General features: G+C 39.2%; 1 protein-coding gene across 1 annotated transcript; it reads right to left on the minus strand.

The window, feature by feature from the left end:
• Window positions 1-2,875: 2,875 nt before the first annotated feature.
• Window positions 2,876-14,404, minus strand: LOC134333727 (aquaporin-4). Its single transcript, XM_063015858.1, has 6 exons — window positions 14,376-14,404; window positions 9,155-9,334; window positions 8,903-9,064; window positions 6,187-6,351; window positions 5,452-5,532; window positions 2,876-3,590 (listed from the first exon to the last, which is right to left on the minus strand). Exons 1-6 carry the CDS (start codon window positions 14,388-14,390, stop codon window positions 3,381-3,383), a joined length of 813 nt encoding a protein of 270 aa, XP_062871928.1. The 5' UTR covers window positions 14,391-14,404; the 3' UTR covers window positions 2,876-3,380.
• Window positions 14,405-17,119: the final 2,715 nt, after the last annotated feature.

The following is a 17,119-nucleotide window of genomic DNA, read 5'->3' on the forward strand; positions in this document are numbered from 1 at the left end:
TGAAACTGAGCTACAGCATGGTGGCCAAGGTCATACAGCGGTTTTCCAGGACAGGTTCCACTCGGAACAGGCTTCGCCAGGGTCGACCAAAGAAGTTGAGTCCACGTGTTCGGCGTCATATCCAGAGGTTGGCTTTAAAAAATAGACACATGAGTGCTGCCAGCATTGCTGCAGAGGTTGAAGACGTGGGAGGTCAGCCTGTCAGTGCTCAGACCATACGCCGCACACTGCATCAACTCGGTCTGCATGGTCGTCATCCCAGAAGGAAGCTGACGCACAAGAAAGCCCGCAAACAGTTTGCTGAAGACAAGCAGTCCAAGAACATGGATTACTGGAATGCCCTGTGGTCTGACGAGACCAAGATAAACTTGTTTGGCTCAGATGGTGTCCAGCATGTGTGGCGGCGCCCTGGTGAGAAGTACCAAGACAACTGTATCTTGCCTACAGTCAAGCATGGTGGTGGTAGCATCATGGTCTTGGGCTGCATGAGTGTTGCTGGCACTGGGGAGCTGCAGTTCATTGAGGGAAACATGAATTCCAACATGTACTGTGACATTCTGAAACAGAGCATGATCCCCTCCCTTCGAAAACTGGGCCTCATGGCAGTTTTCCAACAGGATAACGACCCCAAACACAACCTCCAAGATGACAACTGCCTTGCTGAGGAAGCTGAAGGTAAAGGTGATGGACTAAACCCAATTGAGCACCTGTGGCGCATCCTCAAGTGGAAGGTGGAGGAGTTCAAGGTGTCTAACATCCACCAGCTCCGTGATGTCATCATGGAGGAGTGGAAGAGGATTCCAGTAGCAACCTGTGCAGCTCTGGTGAATTCCATGCCCAGGAGGGTTAAGGCAGTGCTGGATAATAATGGTGGTCACACAAAATATTGACACTTTGGGCACAATTTGGACATGTTCACTGTGGGGTGTACTCACTTATGTTGCCAGCCATTTAGACATTAATGGCTGTGTGTTGAGTTATTTTCAGAAGACAGTAAATCTACACTGCTATACAAGTTGTACACTGACTACTCTAAGTTATATCCAAGTTTTATTTCTATAGTGTTGTCCCATGAAAAGATATAATATTTGCAGAAATGTGAGGGGTGTACTCACTTTTGTGATACACTGTATATGCACTGCAGTGGGGACAAAAGAAAACCTAGATAAGTGGATAAGTGCAGGTTATAGTTAGACAATTACCATCCTAACATGCTCTGAGGCATATGTACACATGTTTGGAAACAGTAAAAGTATACATTCAGTGAACATGATGCATAAGCTCATTTTCAAGATTTTTAGTAAAATGTCTGTAATGTCCTTAAATTAATACATATTGTTGAATATACAGTACACTGATCAGCCATAACATTAAAACCACCTCATTGTTTCTACACTCACTGTCCATTTAATCAGCTCCACTTACCATATAGAAGCACTTTGAAGTTCTACAATTACTGACTGTAGTCCATCTATTTCTCTACATACCTTTTTAGCCTGTTTTCACCCTGTTCTTTAATGGTCAGGACCACCACAGAGCAGGTATTATTTAGGTGGTGGATCATTCTCAGCACTGTAGTGACAATGATCCACTCATACCAACACAACACACACTAACACACCACCATCATGTCAGACACAGCAGCGCTGCTGGAGTTTAAATATCGTGTCCACTCACCGTCCACTCTATTAGACACTCCTACCTAGTTGGTCCACCTTGTAGATGTTAAGTCAGAGATGATCGCTCATCTATTGCTGCTGTTTGAGTTGGTCATCTTCTAGACCATGGGTTTTCAATCTGTGGGGCGCACCCCCTGGGGGTGTGTGGCATTACGAGATTATTATTATGAACCGGTGGCACATGAGATGGAGCGGTGGTTCATGGATGGGAGGAGGACGCGCTTGGCATCCGTGTTCGAGCCGTGCCTCACCAAGGGGAAGGGGGTGTGGTGGAAGCAGCACCTGGCATCTGCGCCTGAGCCGTGCTTCAAGGGGAGGGGGGCGTGGCGCAATCAGCGCTTGGTATACGCAACTGAGCGGTGTTCCACCAAGGGGAGGGCGCAAGTCGCGCTTGGCACACGAGGGGGGGCGCATGCCTAAAAAGGCTGAAAACCCCTGTTCTAGACCTTCATCAGTGGTCACAGGACGCTGCCTATGGGGCGCTACCTAGTGGTCCTGGGAGAGTCCTGACCATTGAAAAACAGCATGAAAGGGGGCTAACAAAGCATTCAGAGAAACAGATGGACTACAGTCAGTAATTTTAGAACTACAAAGTGCTTCTATGTGGTAAGGGGAGCTCATAAAATGGACAGTGAGTGTAGAAACAAGGAGGTGGTTTTAATGTTATGGCTGATCAGTGTATACCTATAGTATGGATTTGGCATTTTCCTTACAGAACAACATATGGTGATTTCGTAGGTAACACACAGTGCCTAACCAAAATCAATACATCCTATATATCCAATATATCTTTGCCTGTTGTCACATTATACTAGGAAAATGAAAATAAAATTTTTCCAGAAGTGAAAATCTCATAAATTAATAGGATTTAACAAACCATTTCCTTTTTTGTCATAACTTCAATGTGGTAAGGCAAAATGTATAAATAAACCAAGCTTGCCTTACCACATTTACACTCACATCACATGTAAATTTGTACATAGTGCATTTTATGTTAAGTTCTAATAAGTTTATAAAGTTACCATTTTCGTTAAGTGTGTTGTGTTTAGTGTCCATCCTGTTCTGTTTGCTTGTTCAAGCATAGTGGAGGTGATCTGCTGTATATCAGATCTGGTCTTTTTTTTTCATGTCTTTGTAACTCACATGAGAGCAATTGCAAAGAAAGAGAGCTAAGATATTATACAAATATTCCACATTTCCAAATATTTTATTGTAAGGCAGTGAAATTAATACATACAAATTAATACCTACAAAGAACTGTATTGGTAGAGGTAGGAAAAAAGATTCTAACAGTGGTTACAGTACATTAAATGTCATTTAAGGCAGTGGTCCCCAACCACCGGGCCGCACAGAAAGAATAAATAATTAGAGATCGCTACATCACCAATGAAAACACTGCTTCATTTTCCAACACACGAGTGTTTATCATCTCATATCACCCCCAGGTGGAAGCAGCGTCTCGTTGCCGGTCCATAAAATTTTATCTTATATGAAACCGGTCCGTGGTGCAAAAAAGGTTGGGGAGCGCTGATTTAAGGTAATCTATGCATGTGTTTATCTATTATAATTTAAATTATTTTACAGCAACAACAAAAACAAAAAAGAGAACAAATACTAATATCAAAATGTAACCCTACCCTAAAAAGAAAAAAATGGAAAACAAAAGGCTGCATTCCAAAACATCTCTGCATGTTCTTGGGTTCAGTTGTGCTCATGTGTATTGCTTTGCTTGGCCCTTATCTGTGTGAGGGTTGACAGAGATGAGCGGGATACGCTGGCTGTCTCCACTATCTCAATATCCTTACAAGTAAGACACGCCACCAGTTTCTGCCTGGAGGAGCTTGTAGCGAAAAAGAACTCATGAGACACTCCAGCTAAAACTGCGCCCAACACTGGTCCAAGCCAGTACACCTTAGGGAGTGAAAATCAGATGCAGATAAATTAATGCAGGAAACTCATACAATGAAAGACAAATATTGCAATGAAACATGACATGTTACATGTATAACAATGATTCTATCAGAGTAACAAATAGCTAACTGAACAAAAATTCTATTTTTACCATAACATATAGAATTATTAAACTGTAGAATATAAAACAAAACAAAATATAATAACTTAAATCTAAAATATAGACTAAGATGGAACATACTGGATAAATCCTAAGAACATTTTAGAATTTTTTACAAATTCTTTCTTCTGTACACAACGGATAATAAAACTATTTAGAGCTCTTGATTTTTTTGTAGACTTTAAGAGTGAAGACATGGTTACATAAAAGGTATGTAAGTCATTCTATATTTTGGGGGTACTTTGTAAATACTTCCGGCGCTATATGAGAGTGGCTGCTTGTTACAGCGCTCAGTGTCTCTCTGTTTGTTTGTTATTGTTTGCTTTTTGTGTTTTACCAGGCACCTTCTTTTTTTGTTATTTCATTAGCATTTGTTTATTACCCTTCCAGCTGTTCGGACTATGAAATGCTTAATTCATTGGAGTGTTCAAGCTACACTTCCAATGTTTACACCAAAACAAAAAGGTCAACCTAAAGTCACTAATCCCACATAATGAAGACATTAGAAAAGCTGGTATACAATATGGTATGGTATAAAGAGCTCTGTTGCTGCTGTTTGAGTTGATTATCTTCTAGACCTTCATCAGTGGTTACATGACGCTACCCACGGGGCACTGTTGGCTGAATATTTGGTAGGTGGACTATTCTCAGTCCAGCAATGATGTATAAAAACTCCATCAGCATTGCTGTGTCTGATCCACTCATACCAGCACAACACACACTAACACACCACCACCATGTCAGTTTCACTGCAGTGCTGATAATGATCCACCACCCAAATAATACCTACTCTGTGGTGGTCCTGTGGGGGTCCTGACCATTGAAGAACAGCATGAAAGGGGGCTAACAAAGCATGCAGAGAAACAGATGGACTACAGATGGACTACAGTCAGTCAGTCAAAGTGCTTCTATATGGTAAGTAGAGCTGATAAAATGGACAATGTGTGTAGAAACAAGGAGGTGGTTTTAATGTTTTGGCTGATCTGTTTAAAGTCAAGCAATACCATCTGGAGACTCAAAGGTCATGTACCTTTAACAGTTGTTTCTAGTCTTTAGAAAGTCTTGAGAATAGTTCTTTTTGAATTAACAATTCTCTCACAAAGTTTGGCACAAAGTTGTGTGCCATAACCCATCTGAGCCTTGGTGGATGCTGCTTTTATACCCATTTATAATACCTTCACATGTTACCAGTTCACCTGCTTATTGAAAAAATGTTTCAAACAGTGCGAACATGTGCCCTGTCTGTGTTTTTGAGTGTGTTGCAGGCCTTCATTCAAAATTAGTTAATTTTTTACAAAAGTTGGTCAGCCAAAACAATAAAAGTCAGTTATATGAACTTTTGTCAAAAAAAAAACCTTCAAGAGAATTTACCAATGTTAGATTTTTGTTTTAATTGCATTCAACAAAATGTCCCAACTTCTCCAGAAATGGGGTTTGTATTGATGGCTCAGTGAAAGTTGGCTGTCTGGATACTAATTTCTCAGGGGCCATTGGATGTCTGCCTATGCATATACACAGAATCATTGTGAATTCTGTGAATATTTAGGTCAAAGCAAATTAATTGTCTAAATAATTATGGATCAGAAGCATTTGATCTCAATATGCACAGTTTACCCACTAAACTCAGAAATGGCAGAGTTCTTACCCATGGAGCATATGAAAATGGAATTTTTAAAATTCGTCTTGTTAATCATGACTCACCCAGTGGTGTTCCCAGTATCCAACTATAATGGCAGGTCCTAGTGAGCGAGCAGGGTTCAGGCTTCCTCCAGATATTTTACCCTGTGCACACATACACATATGTTCATATTCTTGGATGCATTTTTTAAATATATTTTTGTTTATGCATTTTCTCCCTTTTTTTCTCCCTTTTAGCGTGTCCAATTGCCCGATTGCATCATGCTTCCTCTCCACCAATGCCGATCCCCACCCGGATTGAGGAGAACGAAGCTAACCCATGCCCCCTCCGACACGTGGGCAGCATGCTGTATGCATCTTATCACCTACACTTTGACGAGTGCAGTGAAGCTCATTATTTAGTTTTTTCACCTCATTACTAGCCTTAAATTTCCCCTGTCCCAACTTTTTTTGGAATGTGTTGCAGGCCTGAAATGCAGGAATGAATGTTTATTAACAAACAAAAGTTGAGCAGACAAAACATGAAATATCTTGGGTTTAAACTGTCTGCAATCAAATGAAAGTCAAAGTAAATGTAATAAACGTGTTTTTATTTTATTAGCATTTTCCATACTGTCCCAACTTTTTCTGATTTAGGGTTGTACATTCTCACTACATTCCTGTCTGTATTATCATCATCATCATTATTATTATTATTCTTGTTGTTGTTGTTACCTTCACAGGTGAGTGCTGTATCTAGTTCTTTTTTAAGTAGATAATACTTGAATGTTATCTTTTATTGTGCAAGTTTTAACTTACTGCAGTGAACAGGCCAGCAGTGAGGGAGCAACCAGTTGCTAGATTGCCAGGATGAAACCCTTCTTTCCTCTGTTGTTCTTCCACAGAGAAGATGGTGAAGACCAACTGAAAGGTGGCAAGTATCTCCATCACTAAAGCTTGTCCTGCATTTACTTCAGTGGGTACCTATGTTGTAAAATAGACAAATATTTTAAGAGATGAAAAAGTAGCAACAATAAGAAGTAGCAGTCACAATAAGAAAAAGCCTGTAACACATTTGTATTATTTATAAACTCTTATTTAGAAAAAATGACATTCAAGCTCTCAGACAAATCTGCAGGGGAAACATGCTAATGCAAAAATGCTACCAAGTTTTCCAGGCCCTTGCTCATCTCTAATGGACTAAAAGAAAAATGATTGAGTTTTTTGTGCGAAAGACCATTTAGACTTTTATCAGCGAAAGGTGCAAACGCAACATCTGTCATGGTATGGGGATGCATCAGTGCCCACTGCATACGTTTTAGAAAGAGATAAGTGTCATGATCTGGTGAGTGCCTTGTGACAGACGTGCCAGGTAAAACCTGCACCTAAGACAGTGGTGGGCAAACTACAGCCGGCAGGCCACATAAGGCCCGTTAGGCTGTTTGATCCGGCCTGTTGAGCATTTACAAAATTGCCCTTTTTAGGGCTGCGCAGAACACTTTCTTTTGCGTATGAGAGGGTGGGCTCGTGCAAGCACACACATGCAAACTGAGTCAACAAGTCAGAAACGACTCTTTTCAAACGAATTATTCATTGGAATCGAATCAGGGAGCTGTGCTCTTACCTATGGTAAAGATTCATTCGTTTTGCTCACTCTATTTCATTATGGTGTCGTGCTCAAACAACTTAATGAATCAGTTCATTTGTTAAAGAGATTCAGTCTTGGTCCAGGCCTTGATAAACAGCTGTATTAACCAATCAGAGCTTCCGAATTCAGATTTTTGGGTGGAGTTTCAATCTCTCTCTTCATTGGTTATTGTATATGTGACAGTTTAGTGAATGAATTACCAGTTTCAGCCAAGAGAATATTAAACATTAAAACCACCTCCTTGTTTCTACACACATTGTCAATTTTATCAGCTCCACTTACAATATAGAAGCACTTTGTAGTTCTACAATTACTGACTGTAGTCCATCTGTTTCTCTGCATGCTTTGTTAGCCCCCTTTTATGCTGTTCTTCAATGGTCAGGACCCCCACAGGACCAATACAGAGCAGGTATTATTTGGGTGGTGGATCATTCTCAGCACTGCAGTGACAATGACATGGTTGTGGTGTGTTAGTGTGTGTTGTGCTGGTATGAGTGGATCAGACACAGCAATGCTGATGGAGTTTTTAAACACCTCACTGTCACTGCTGGACTGAGAATAGTCCACCAACCAAAAATAACCAGCCAACAGCGCCCCATGGGCAGCATCCTGTAACCACTGATGAAGGTCTAGAAGTTGACCAACTCAAACAGCAGCAATAGATGAGCGATCAGCTCTGACTTGTGCTGAGAATGATCCACCACCCAAATAATACCTGCTCTGTAGTGGTCCTGTGGGGGTCCTGACAATTAAAGAACAGCATGAAAGGGCGCTAACAAAGCATGCAGAGAAACAGATGGACTACAGTCAGTAATTGTAGAACTACAAAGTGCTTCTATATGGTAAGTGGAGCTGATAAAACGGACAGTGAGTGTAGAAACAAGGAGGTGGTTTTAATGTTATGGCTGATCAGTGTATTGAATTTATGCATTAACTGTTTGGTTATACTGTCTACCACTTCAATTTCAGTTCTGTACATTATTACAGTGGACACAGAGACTTCACATGTAAATAAAGCACAAATAGTCCAATTATATTTTTGTTATTATAATAACAATGCCTTCCACATAATATTCCTATGAACACAAAGGGGCAATTATGTGCAGTGTATGCGGGATTGTACCAATGATACAAGGATGCTTCCTTATACCAATGCTTTAACACTTACGACTGCATTGCAAAACACATCACCCATACCATAAAGTCGGCAATATCTTCTAAAAGGATGAGGCACTGAATAAAGAAGAGGTGAATTTTCTCTGAGAGTGGTGTGCGACCAACAACCTCTCCCTCAATGCGGGCAAAACTAAAAAGCTGATCAAAGGGATCAGAGTGCATGTTCCATTGAGCATAATAAGGAAGATAGTTGACAAAATGAGTAGTGTCAAGTTCCTTGTTGCCCACATAGCCGAGGATCTCACCTGGATACAATTCTTTAAACTTCTTCCTCTAATCTTCCTCATTATCTATCAGTGCACTACAGAAATAGCTCAACAGCATTTCACTATACTGTACAACTCTGTACTAGCATAATGGCAATAAAGTAAAATTGAATTGAGTTAAATTATACAGCAAAAGATTAAATTGAATAGGCACTGATCTCGGTCAAGAAAGTCTTAATTAATGTTTGAGTTCATTCCAAAGATACAAACACATTTGAGGCTTGTCACGTGACTTTTCCCTTTTGAAACAGATTTTAAAGACTATGTAGTGTTGTATATTATGCATTTTATGTAGTATTTTTGTTTGACACTACAGTAAACACTAAACATGTTTTATTCTTTAATACAACTATAATTTTATAGACACTAGACTGGTTTAGCTTGTGGTGTTACTGTACTGTTATACTACTTCTGTTGTCTACTCACTGAAATTTCAGATCCATACCTTGTTGACATAGATCTCAGCTGGGGATTTTAGGGGCAGGACCAAGTAGAGGACTCCGGCTCCAACAGTTGCCCCTACACACTGGGCAAACACGTAGATTATGGCCCTTAAGGCATCCAATTTGTGTGTAGCTAATAAGGCCACAGTTATAGCAGGGTTCACCTACGACCATAAAAAACAGTGAGTGAACAAAAGATCATTTATATGTTAAAACACTAAATGAATACAAATAAGAAAGTATGAACCTCTCACCTGGGCTCCACTGATCTCTCCAAAGCAGTGTCCCAGGCTTACTGCTGCCATGCCTGCTGTCAGAGCTGAGGCAGCCCCGTCAGGTAATGAAAGCGATGAGCCCAATACAGCTGATACAAAGATCATAGAGCCTAGTACCTCAGATAGCATGCCAAGCCAGAACCGGCGGTTCCTTACCTCCTAATTAATGAGGTGATTGAGAAACATTAAAACCCCTGATAGCGGAACCATAGCATTGAGACTGATTTGTAATAATAATAAATAATAAGAAGAGAAGAATGGTTTCTTTAAAAACATGAATAGCACTATCGTACCACAATTACTTTTGAGCTTGAGCAAAAAAAGTGCATAGAAAACATTATGGATATGACACAAGCAAGCAATGCTGATGGAGTTTTTAAACACATCACTGTCACTGCTGGACTGAGAATAGTCCACCAATCACAAATATATCCAGCCAACAGCGCCCCGTGGGCAGCGCCCTGTGACCACTGATGAAGGTCTAGAAGATGACCAACTCAAACAGCAGCAACAGATGAGTGCTTCAAAGTGCTTCTGTATGGTAAGTGGAGCTGATAAAACGGACAGTGAGTGTAGAAACAAGGAGGTGGTTTTAATGTTATGGCTGGTCAGTATATTGTACAGTACATAGTTGGTATAGTACTCAGTAATAATTGTGGTAATTGTGATTTAGGGTTTGAGTAATTCAGTTTTGGGTCAATAACAGTTAAAATCACCATTACAAATTTAACAGTGAGTGTTCGGTACAGAATCTGTTTCTGTGATTGGAGTTGGCAATATTGTTCTCTCTTGGTCATTATTATTATTACAATCACACTATTGTTATACATTAGTCTTATTATTAGCGTGAATGCAGTGACTTGAAAACACACACAGTGATCTATCTGAGCAAACGTATTCATACCCCCCAAAAACTATGACAAAAAGTATTCAGACCCCACAAACTGCCTGCTTGCACAGACACACACAGTCACCTGGCTGAGCAAAAGCATTCACACCCCCACCAAATGCATGACCAAACGTATTTGGACACCACCAACTGCATAACCAAAAACATCCAGACACCACTGTGCGACTGATGAACAATACTGCAGAAGAAGTTATAGTAAAGCTGCAATCTGAGGTGATATGATAGTAATATTACACATGCCCTGTGCAAACCGTGCAAAGAAGGTGTTCAGTTCATTAGGTAGTGAGGCAGAGGGACTGACATCACAGGTTTTCTCTTTGTAGTCTTTGATGGAGCATAAACCATTCCACATGCGTCTGTGGTCAGATCCTTCGTAGTTTGACACCACCTTGTCTCTGTAAGATCTCTGGGTGGACCTAATGGTTCTTTGGTGATCATATCCGGCTCTCCTGTATGCCGTAGCGTCAAGCCATGTTTCTGTGAAAGCTAGCACACAGCAGAGATGTTCACAAGTTACAAAATACGAGTCCGAGTCAAGTCACGAGTATTTAAGCTAGAGTCCAAGTCAAGTCACAAGTCTTTAGACTAGAGTCCGAGTCAAGTCACGAGTCAATATAATATACACAAAACATATATTGGAAATGTAGCTTAGAAATAAACAAATAATAAGTTCAGATAAAAAACAACAACAGATTAGCAACTGTATTTTGCCGTTTTACTTAGTGCCTTTACTTTCCTAGTCATTGTGCAAATGAATGTAATTTCCGTAACAAGAAGGTACCAGTTAAAAGCTTAAACTGATACGTTTGGTTTTCATTGCAAAACAAAAGCACGCAATAAATCATGGCACAGCGGCCAAAATCCAAAACACAGCAAAAAAATCATAACCACTGCTTACCTTAGTCTATGTTCTTCCAGATGCTATTAAATTTATAACCGTGTGTTGTCCCATTAGGAATATAATCTGTTATTTTGTAAATGTGTGCTTATAATTAAAAACCTCCTAACTTTTCCCGGTTGTGAAGTAAAACACTAACTCGTCATGCAGTTGGTGGTGTCTTTTAGTCATGCAGGTGAGTGCGTGTGTGTCTGTGCAAGCATGTTGGTGGTGTCCGAATACTTCTGGTCGTGTAGTTGGTGGTGGCCAAATACATTTGGTCAAGCAGTTCGTCGTGTCCACATACTTTTGGTCATGCAGTTGGTGGTGTCCGAAAACATTTTGTCATGCAGTTGGTGGGGGTGTGAATACTTTTGCTCAGGCAGGTTACCATGTTTGTCTGTGACAGCATGCAGTTGGTGGTGCCCAAATCCTTTTGGACATGCAGTTGGTGGTGTCCAAATACTATAGTATATAGTATATGTTAAACAGAGTCAAGTAGAAGTACAGTGTTTGTAATAATAATAATAAAAACTATTAATAATAGGGATGCATCAATACCATTTTTTCCCAACCGAGTACAAGTACATACATGTATTTTTGTACTTGCCAATACCGATACCAATACCTATTTAGAAAGATGGAGTTAATGGAGTTGGAGGTTAATAAATATTTTTGCAATGTTGGTGTTTTGTTGTTATGTTTTGTAGAGAACGATCAGGTCAGAAATACTGTAAAACGTGTGTGTGTGCTGATGTATTCTGATATAAACTATATTATCCCCCTGTCCCACCTGTTTACACTCCTCTCCTGCGTTTCCCCTCACACCGTATCCTGCGTTCTCATTGGCTGTTCGACATGTCACTCATTCCCAGTCGCACATCTCAGATCAGATATCTGACATGCTAGAAAACTCGATCCGAGCGCTTGGCGAGCCGGTCGGATCAAGTTGTTGGATAGTTCACACTTAGCGATCGAGAGCCGAGTTCTGATCGCCGAGCGAATGCCGAGTTGCTCACGAGCCGGCAAATCTAGCGCCGACCAGTCGTCGAGCAAAAATCAGGGCAATAATCGTGTAGTGTGAACCAGGCATAACGCAGCAACGTGCACTAGGCACACGGTATCGGATGTTTAGTATCGGAGCCTCGTTTGCGAGTACAAGTACAAGTTAATGAACGCTGTATCAGGCAAATACCTGATACCAGTATCGGTACTCATGCATCTCTAATTAATAATAATAATAATAATCATAATGACAAATAAATGAATTATATTCCACCAGAGCTTTCTGCACTGTGGAGAGATGTATAAAGATGATAAGACACAATGTGAACCATGTTTGGCATTTGAAATACTAAAGCTTTACAAGATTTTGCAAATTGCACCTCATATCAATGTGGGCTGGGTTGTACTGATTCATTTCTCATAAGCATTTGCCTGGTTTTTTTTTTACTTGATTTAACCAAAATAGGGTAATTTTCACAAGATACCATTCTAACAACATTTGAATGCTTGCCTAATTTGATTTTAAACTTGTAAGGGAACAGTTTATGTTACAAAGTTTAAACATATTGCAGAAGACAAGTATATACACTGATCAGCCATAACATTAAAACCACCTCCTTGTTTCTACACACACTGTCCATTTTATCAGCTCCACTTACCATATAGGAGCACTTTGTAGTTCTACAATTACTGACTGTAGTCCATCTGTTTCTCTGCATGCGTTTTTAGCCCCCTTTCATGCTGTTCTTCAATGCTCAGGACTCTCCCAGGACCACTAGAGTAGGTATTATTTGGGTGGTGGATCATTTTCAGCACTGCAGTGACACTGACATGGTGGTGGTGTGTTAGTGTGTGTTGTGCTGGTATGAGTGGATCAGACACAGCAGCGCTGCTGGAGTTTTTAAACACCTCACTGTCACTGCTGGACTGAGAATAGTCAACCAACCAAAAATAGCGTCCTGTGAAACATGATGAAGGTCTAGAAGATGACCAACTCAACTCTTACATCTACAAGGTGGACCAACTAGGTAGAAGTGTCTAATAGAGTGGACAGTGAGTGGACATGGTATTTAAAAACTCCAGCAGCGCTGCTGTATCTGATCCACTCATACCAGCACAACACACACTAACACACCACCACCATGTCAGTGTCACTGCAGTGCTGAGAATAATCCACCACCTAAAAAATACCTGCTCTGTGGTGGTCCTGTGGGGGACCTGACCATTGAAGAACAGGGTGAAAGCAGGCTAAAAAGGTATGTAGAACTTCAAAGTGATTCTATATGGTAAATGGAGCTGATAAAATGGACAGTGAGTGTAGAAACAAGGAGGTAGTTTTAATATTATGGCTGATCAGTGTATATGTTGTATATAGTGAATGTAAATTGGCATACTCTGTCCCTTTTCCCCACCTTATGTAAATATGGTGCCAACCCCAGTGCAAGAAAGTGCTTATTTCTCACCACATTTTTACTTAATTTTTTTTTTTTTTTTTTTTTTTTAATGTATACATGTCCCTTCAGGGGCTTCGTAATTCAGCATAATGTAAAGATTATACATTTATTTAAAAGAACATTTAAACTTCAATTGTGTCATTTTTGTTTTTGCATAATTAGATCATGCTAGATGGATAAATAGTGAATTGAGCATTGGAGTAAAAAGAAGTAAAGAAAACATTAGAGCAGGAAAGAAGAGAAGTAGTACACTATAGAAGTAGCTAGGGTGGCACGGTGGCTAAGTGGGTAGCACAGTTACACAAATTGTAGTGTTTTCTTGTGAATGTATGCTATTTTTAAAGCATGATTAAGTTTTAAATGAACTGAAACAGGAGAACCAAACCCATCCTGTTTAACTGTTGTTTTGTATTCACAAAGTTTGATGAGATGAAAATCTTATAACTAGTTCCAAAAGTTATATGAGCATACAATAGGAAATGTGAAAATACAATACATTCAATTAACTTACAAACTTGCAAAGCTTACATGCTCAAATTTTATAGGCAAGCAGAGGGTTCCTGTGTAAGTATGGGTTTTTTGTGTAGTGTATGGATCACTCTTTTAGTAAAATTACTTAGTAAAATTGTTATTCTTTTTAAAATAACAAAAGGCACTTCTACATTGTGCAATAATGTGAAATCATAGTAAGAAGAACCTTGTGTGTTATTGTAAAACACTTAAATAGAAAATGGTTGCCTTTTCCTAATTAATAAATATCTAAATTTTGAAAAATAAACAAAGCATGTACCAAAAGTGTCTTCCCTCAACATTCTACTTTCTCTTTAAACTTAATTTAACATGTTTATAAATGTTATCACAGACAAACCATTATAAAAATGGAAATATTGAATTATGATTTAATTACAGTAATAGTTATGTGTTTATTTAGTCTTTTGCTGAAATTGTCCTTACCTCCCGAAGAGTCATGCTGAACCAGATGTTCTGTATGGTCTTATACAAATGAAGAGTGTGTTGGGTAGAAATGGGTTCTTCGGTTTCAAAGCAAGCTTGATGTTGTCCAAATGCAGAGACCACTCCCCAATTTTATTTACTGCTGCAAAACTAGAAACCATTCACATACAATGAAAAAAAAAAAAAAAATTGGACAAATGTACTTTTAAGGCATTCCTGATGCTCTAATCTAAACATTTTAAGTTACTTTTTGCACAACCATTACAAAATAATTTTTCAATCTTTAATCAAATGTGTGTGTAAATCAAACCTATTAAAAACAAAATGTAGCATGAGTGTTCTGTTAGGATACAGTTTATAGTGAGAGTTTATTGCCAAACTCGTTTTTCAATCATTTTAAAAAATGATATACACATTTTGAGCCCTTTATTTGCATTTCAAACTTATGCATATCCACAAAACATTTCTGAATCTCTTTAATTAATCATTCAGTGGTGGTGTCATTACTGCCATGGCAACAGCCTCTTTGATGCTCTGTTGCCATGACTGCTTTTGTGAGGCTTTGGTGCATGATAGCTTTCTAATGTGGCTACCCCAGTTAAGCCAAGAACATGCACACATTATTTATTATTGTTGTTATTATTATTATTACTATAGTGTTTTTGATAAGCATAAGATAGGTCAATCTTATAAACAGATCTCTCAAGACAATAGTGGCAAGAGGAAAGGACTTGAACTAAACTCAACCATAACGGAATTAAAATGCTCATGTTGGGGAAATAAAAATATGATAATACTTGCCCTATAGCATGGGTAGCTTACATTGGTGTGATGGTGCTAATGTTGCAAAATGAGTAAAGCCACATGATAGCCCTTTGTAGACAGCTCATAATTATGCCTCAAAAAATTAAACACACAAAAGTTAGCCCACACTGGTCCAGCATTATTGAATCAGTAAAAGATTGAAGCTTAAGTATTAGTATGTCCATTTTGGAAAAAAAAATGTTTTTAAGGGCTAAAAACCAGAAGTACATCCAAACTATTATATGTGACCAATAGTGTGGCTCACAAATGACAAATTATCATAAAAGCCATCTGACATTGTAAATGAAGATTTAATAAATAAGAAAAGTAAATAGATGTATTTAGATGTAGTTTGCTAGTAAAATAGCCTTATAGTATTAAAATTCTAAAATCATATAAATATGCATTTAAATTTATAAACATAGCAGTGTTAGAAGGCTTACCACCTAAAAAACTAAATCCTCCACTTTAATCACAATGAATGGCCAAAAGCTAGAAGAAGTGGATGCCATCAAGTACTTGGGCCTCAGAAAAACATGGCAAAGCAAAGAATTCAGCTTCACCACCAAACTCAAGCTCTTCAAGTCTCTGGTCCTATGGATGCAAAAGCTGGACTCTGACAACAGGCTCCTTGGTATCTCGTGGATGGAACATAAGCAGTAGTTGTCAGAGGACAAGTCACCGCCTTAGCAGGACCTCAAGAACCCCTGCTCTCAACAGTGAAAAGACGGACACATCTTAGTGGTTCGGACACGTTGCAAGACACAATTCCTTGTCAAAAACAATCCTCCAGGGAACAGTTGAAGGAGGAAGACGACGAGGCTGGCCACAAAAATGCTGGACAGACAATGTCAAAGCTTGGACCGGTCACGACATGAACAGCCTGCTGTGTGAGGTCAAGAACAGGCCAAAGTGGAGAAAGACAGCTATGTGAGCATCTCTCATGCCTCCCTACAACTGCACTACGGTTATGGGAATGAATGTCACTTTTACTTTACTTCATAAAAGTTGTGTTGAAGGTTTTGAACGTTTTTAACCTTTACATACAGTGGCTAAGAAATAGGCTAAAGTGAAAAACTGCATTCCTGCTGGAATGTTAAGTTTGAACTTATATATCCAGCAACATTATGCATTAACCTGCCCATCAGATGGATTCATCTGACACTGGCATCCGACAGGAAACAAAGACATAAACCCTGCAGCTCTCGGTTGATGAGGTACTGGCACCAGTGTTGGCTGCTGCTGCTAATCTCAGGATTAAACTTTTCACTCACTGCAGGTTTTCTGTTCAGTTGAGCTGCTGGGGATGACCACACTTAACTTTTGTTCTTTATGCAAATGTAAATGTGTGTATATTACCTTCATTCCGCTGTTCAGTAAATAATTCAACTGACTGAAGTGTGCTTTGGAAGTTTCAGCATACAGGTTTTTATTAAAGGTGTTTATTTTATTATTTTATTTTTTAAATATATTTTAGGAAACCTACAGTATTATAAACACCAATTTTGAACGGGTTTACATTTCACATTTACATTTTCGCCATTTAGCAGATACCTTTATCCAAAGCAACTTACATTACAGTTACAATTGAGCAATTGAGGGTTAAGGGCCTTGCTCAGGGGCCCAACAGCAGCAACCTGGCAGAGGTGGGGCTTGAACCAGCGACCTTCTGTTTACTAGTCCAGTTCCCTAACCACTAGGCTATGGTTTACCTTTCATTGTTTTGCTTTTTTATTTGTATTTACATTTATTGGTGTACGTATATTTGAAGTTGTGAGTAAATCTATTTAGGTGCACTGATAAGTTTGTAATGAGTCACATTTCTCAGGTAATGCCAAGCATGTAGCTGTGACATAGTGTTGCTAGAAAGCATGGTTGTTTTGTTTTGGAGGGTTGGTGGTGTGCACCCCATTCTTGGGGGTTGCTTCTGCTGGATTGTT

This window comes from Trichomycterus rosablanca, chromosome 19 (genome assembly GCF_030014385.1).
Source record: "Trichomycterus rosablanca isolate fTriRos1 chromosome 19, fTriRos1.hap1, whole genome shotgun sequence".
Lineage (NCBI taxonomy): Eukaryota > Metazoa > Chordata > Actinopteri > Siluriformes > Trichomycteridae > Trichomycterus > Trichomycterus rosablanca.

Excerpts from the sequence above, each read along its gene's own strand:
- LOC134333727 (XM_063015858.1), bottom strand. Across the intron at positions 9,065-9,154 it reads GAGAGATCAGTGGAGCCCAG|GTGAACCCTGCTATAACTGT; the intron begins GTGAGAGGTTCA and ends TTATGGTCGTAG. Across the intron at positions 5,533-6,186 it reads CTGCTGGCCTGTTCACTGCA|GGTAAAATATCTGGAGGAAG; the intron begins GTAAGTTAAAAC and ends ATGTGTGCACAG.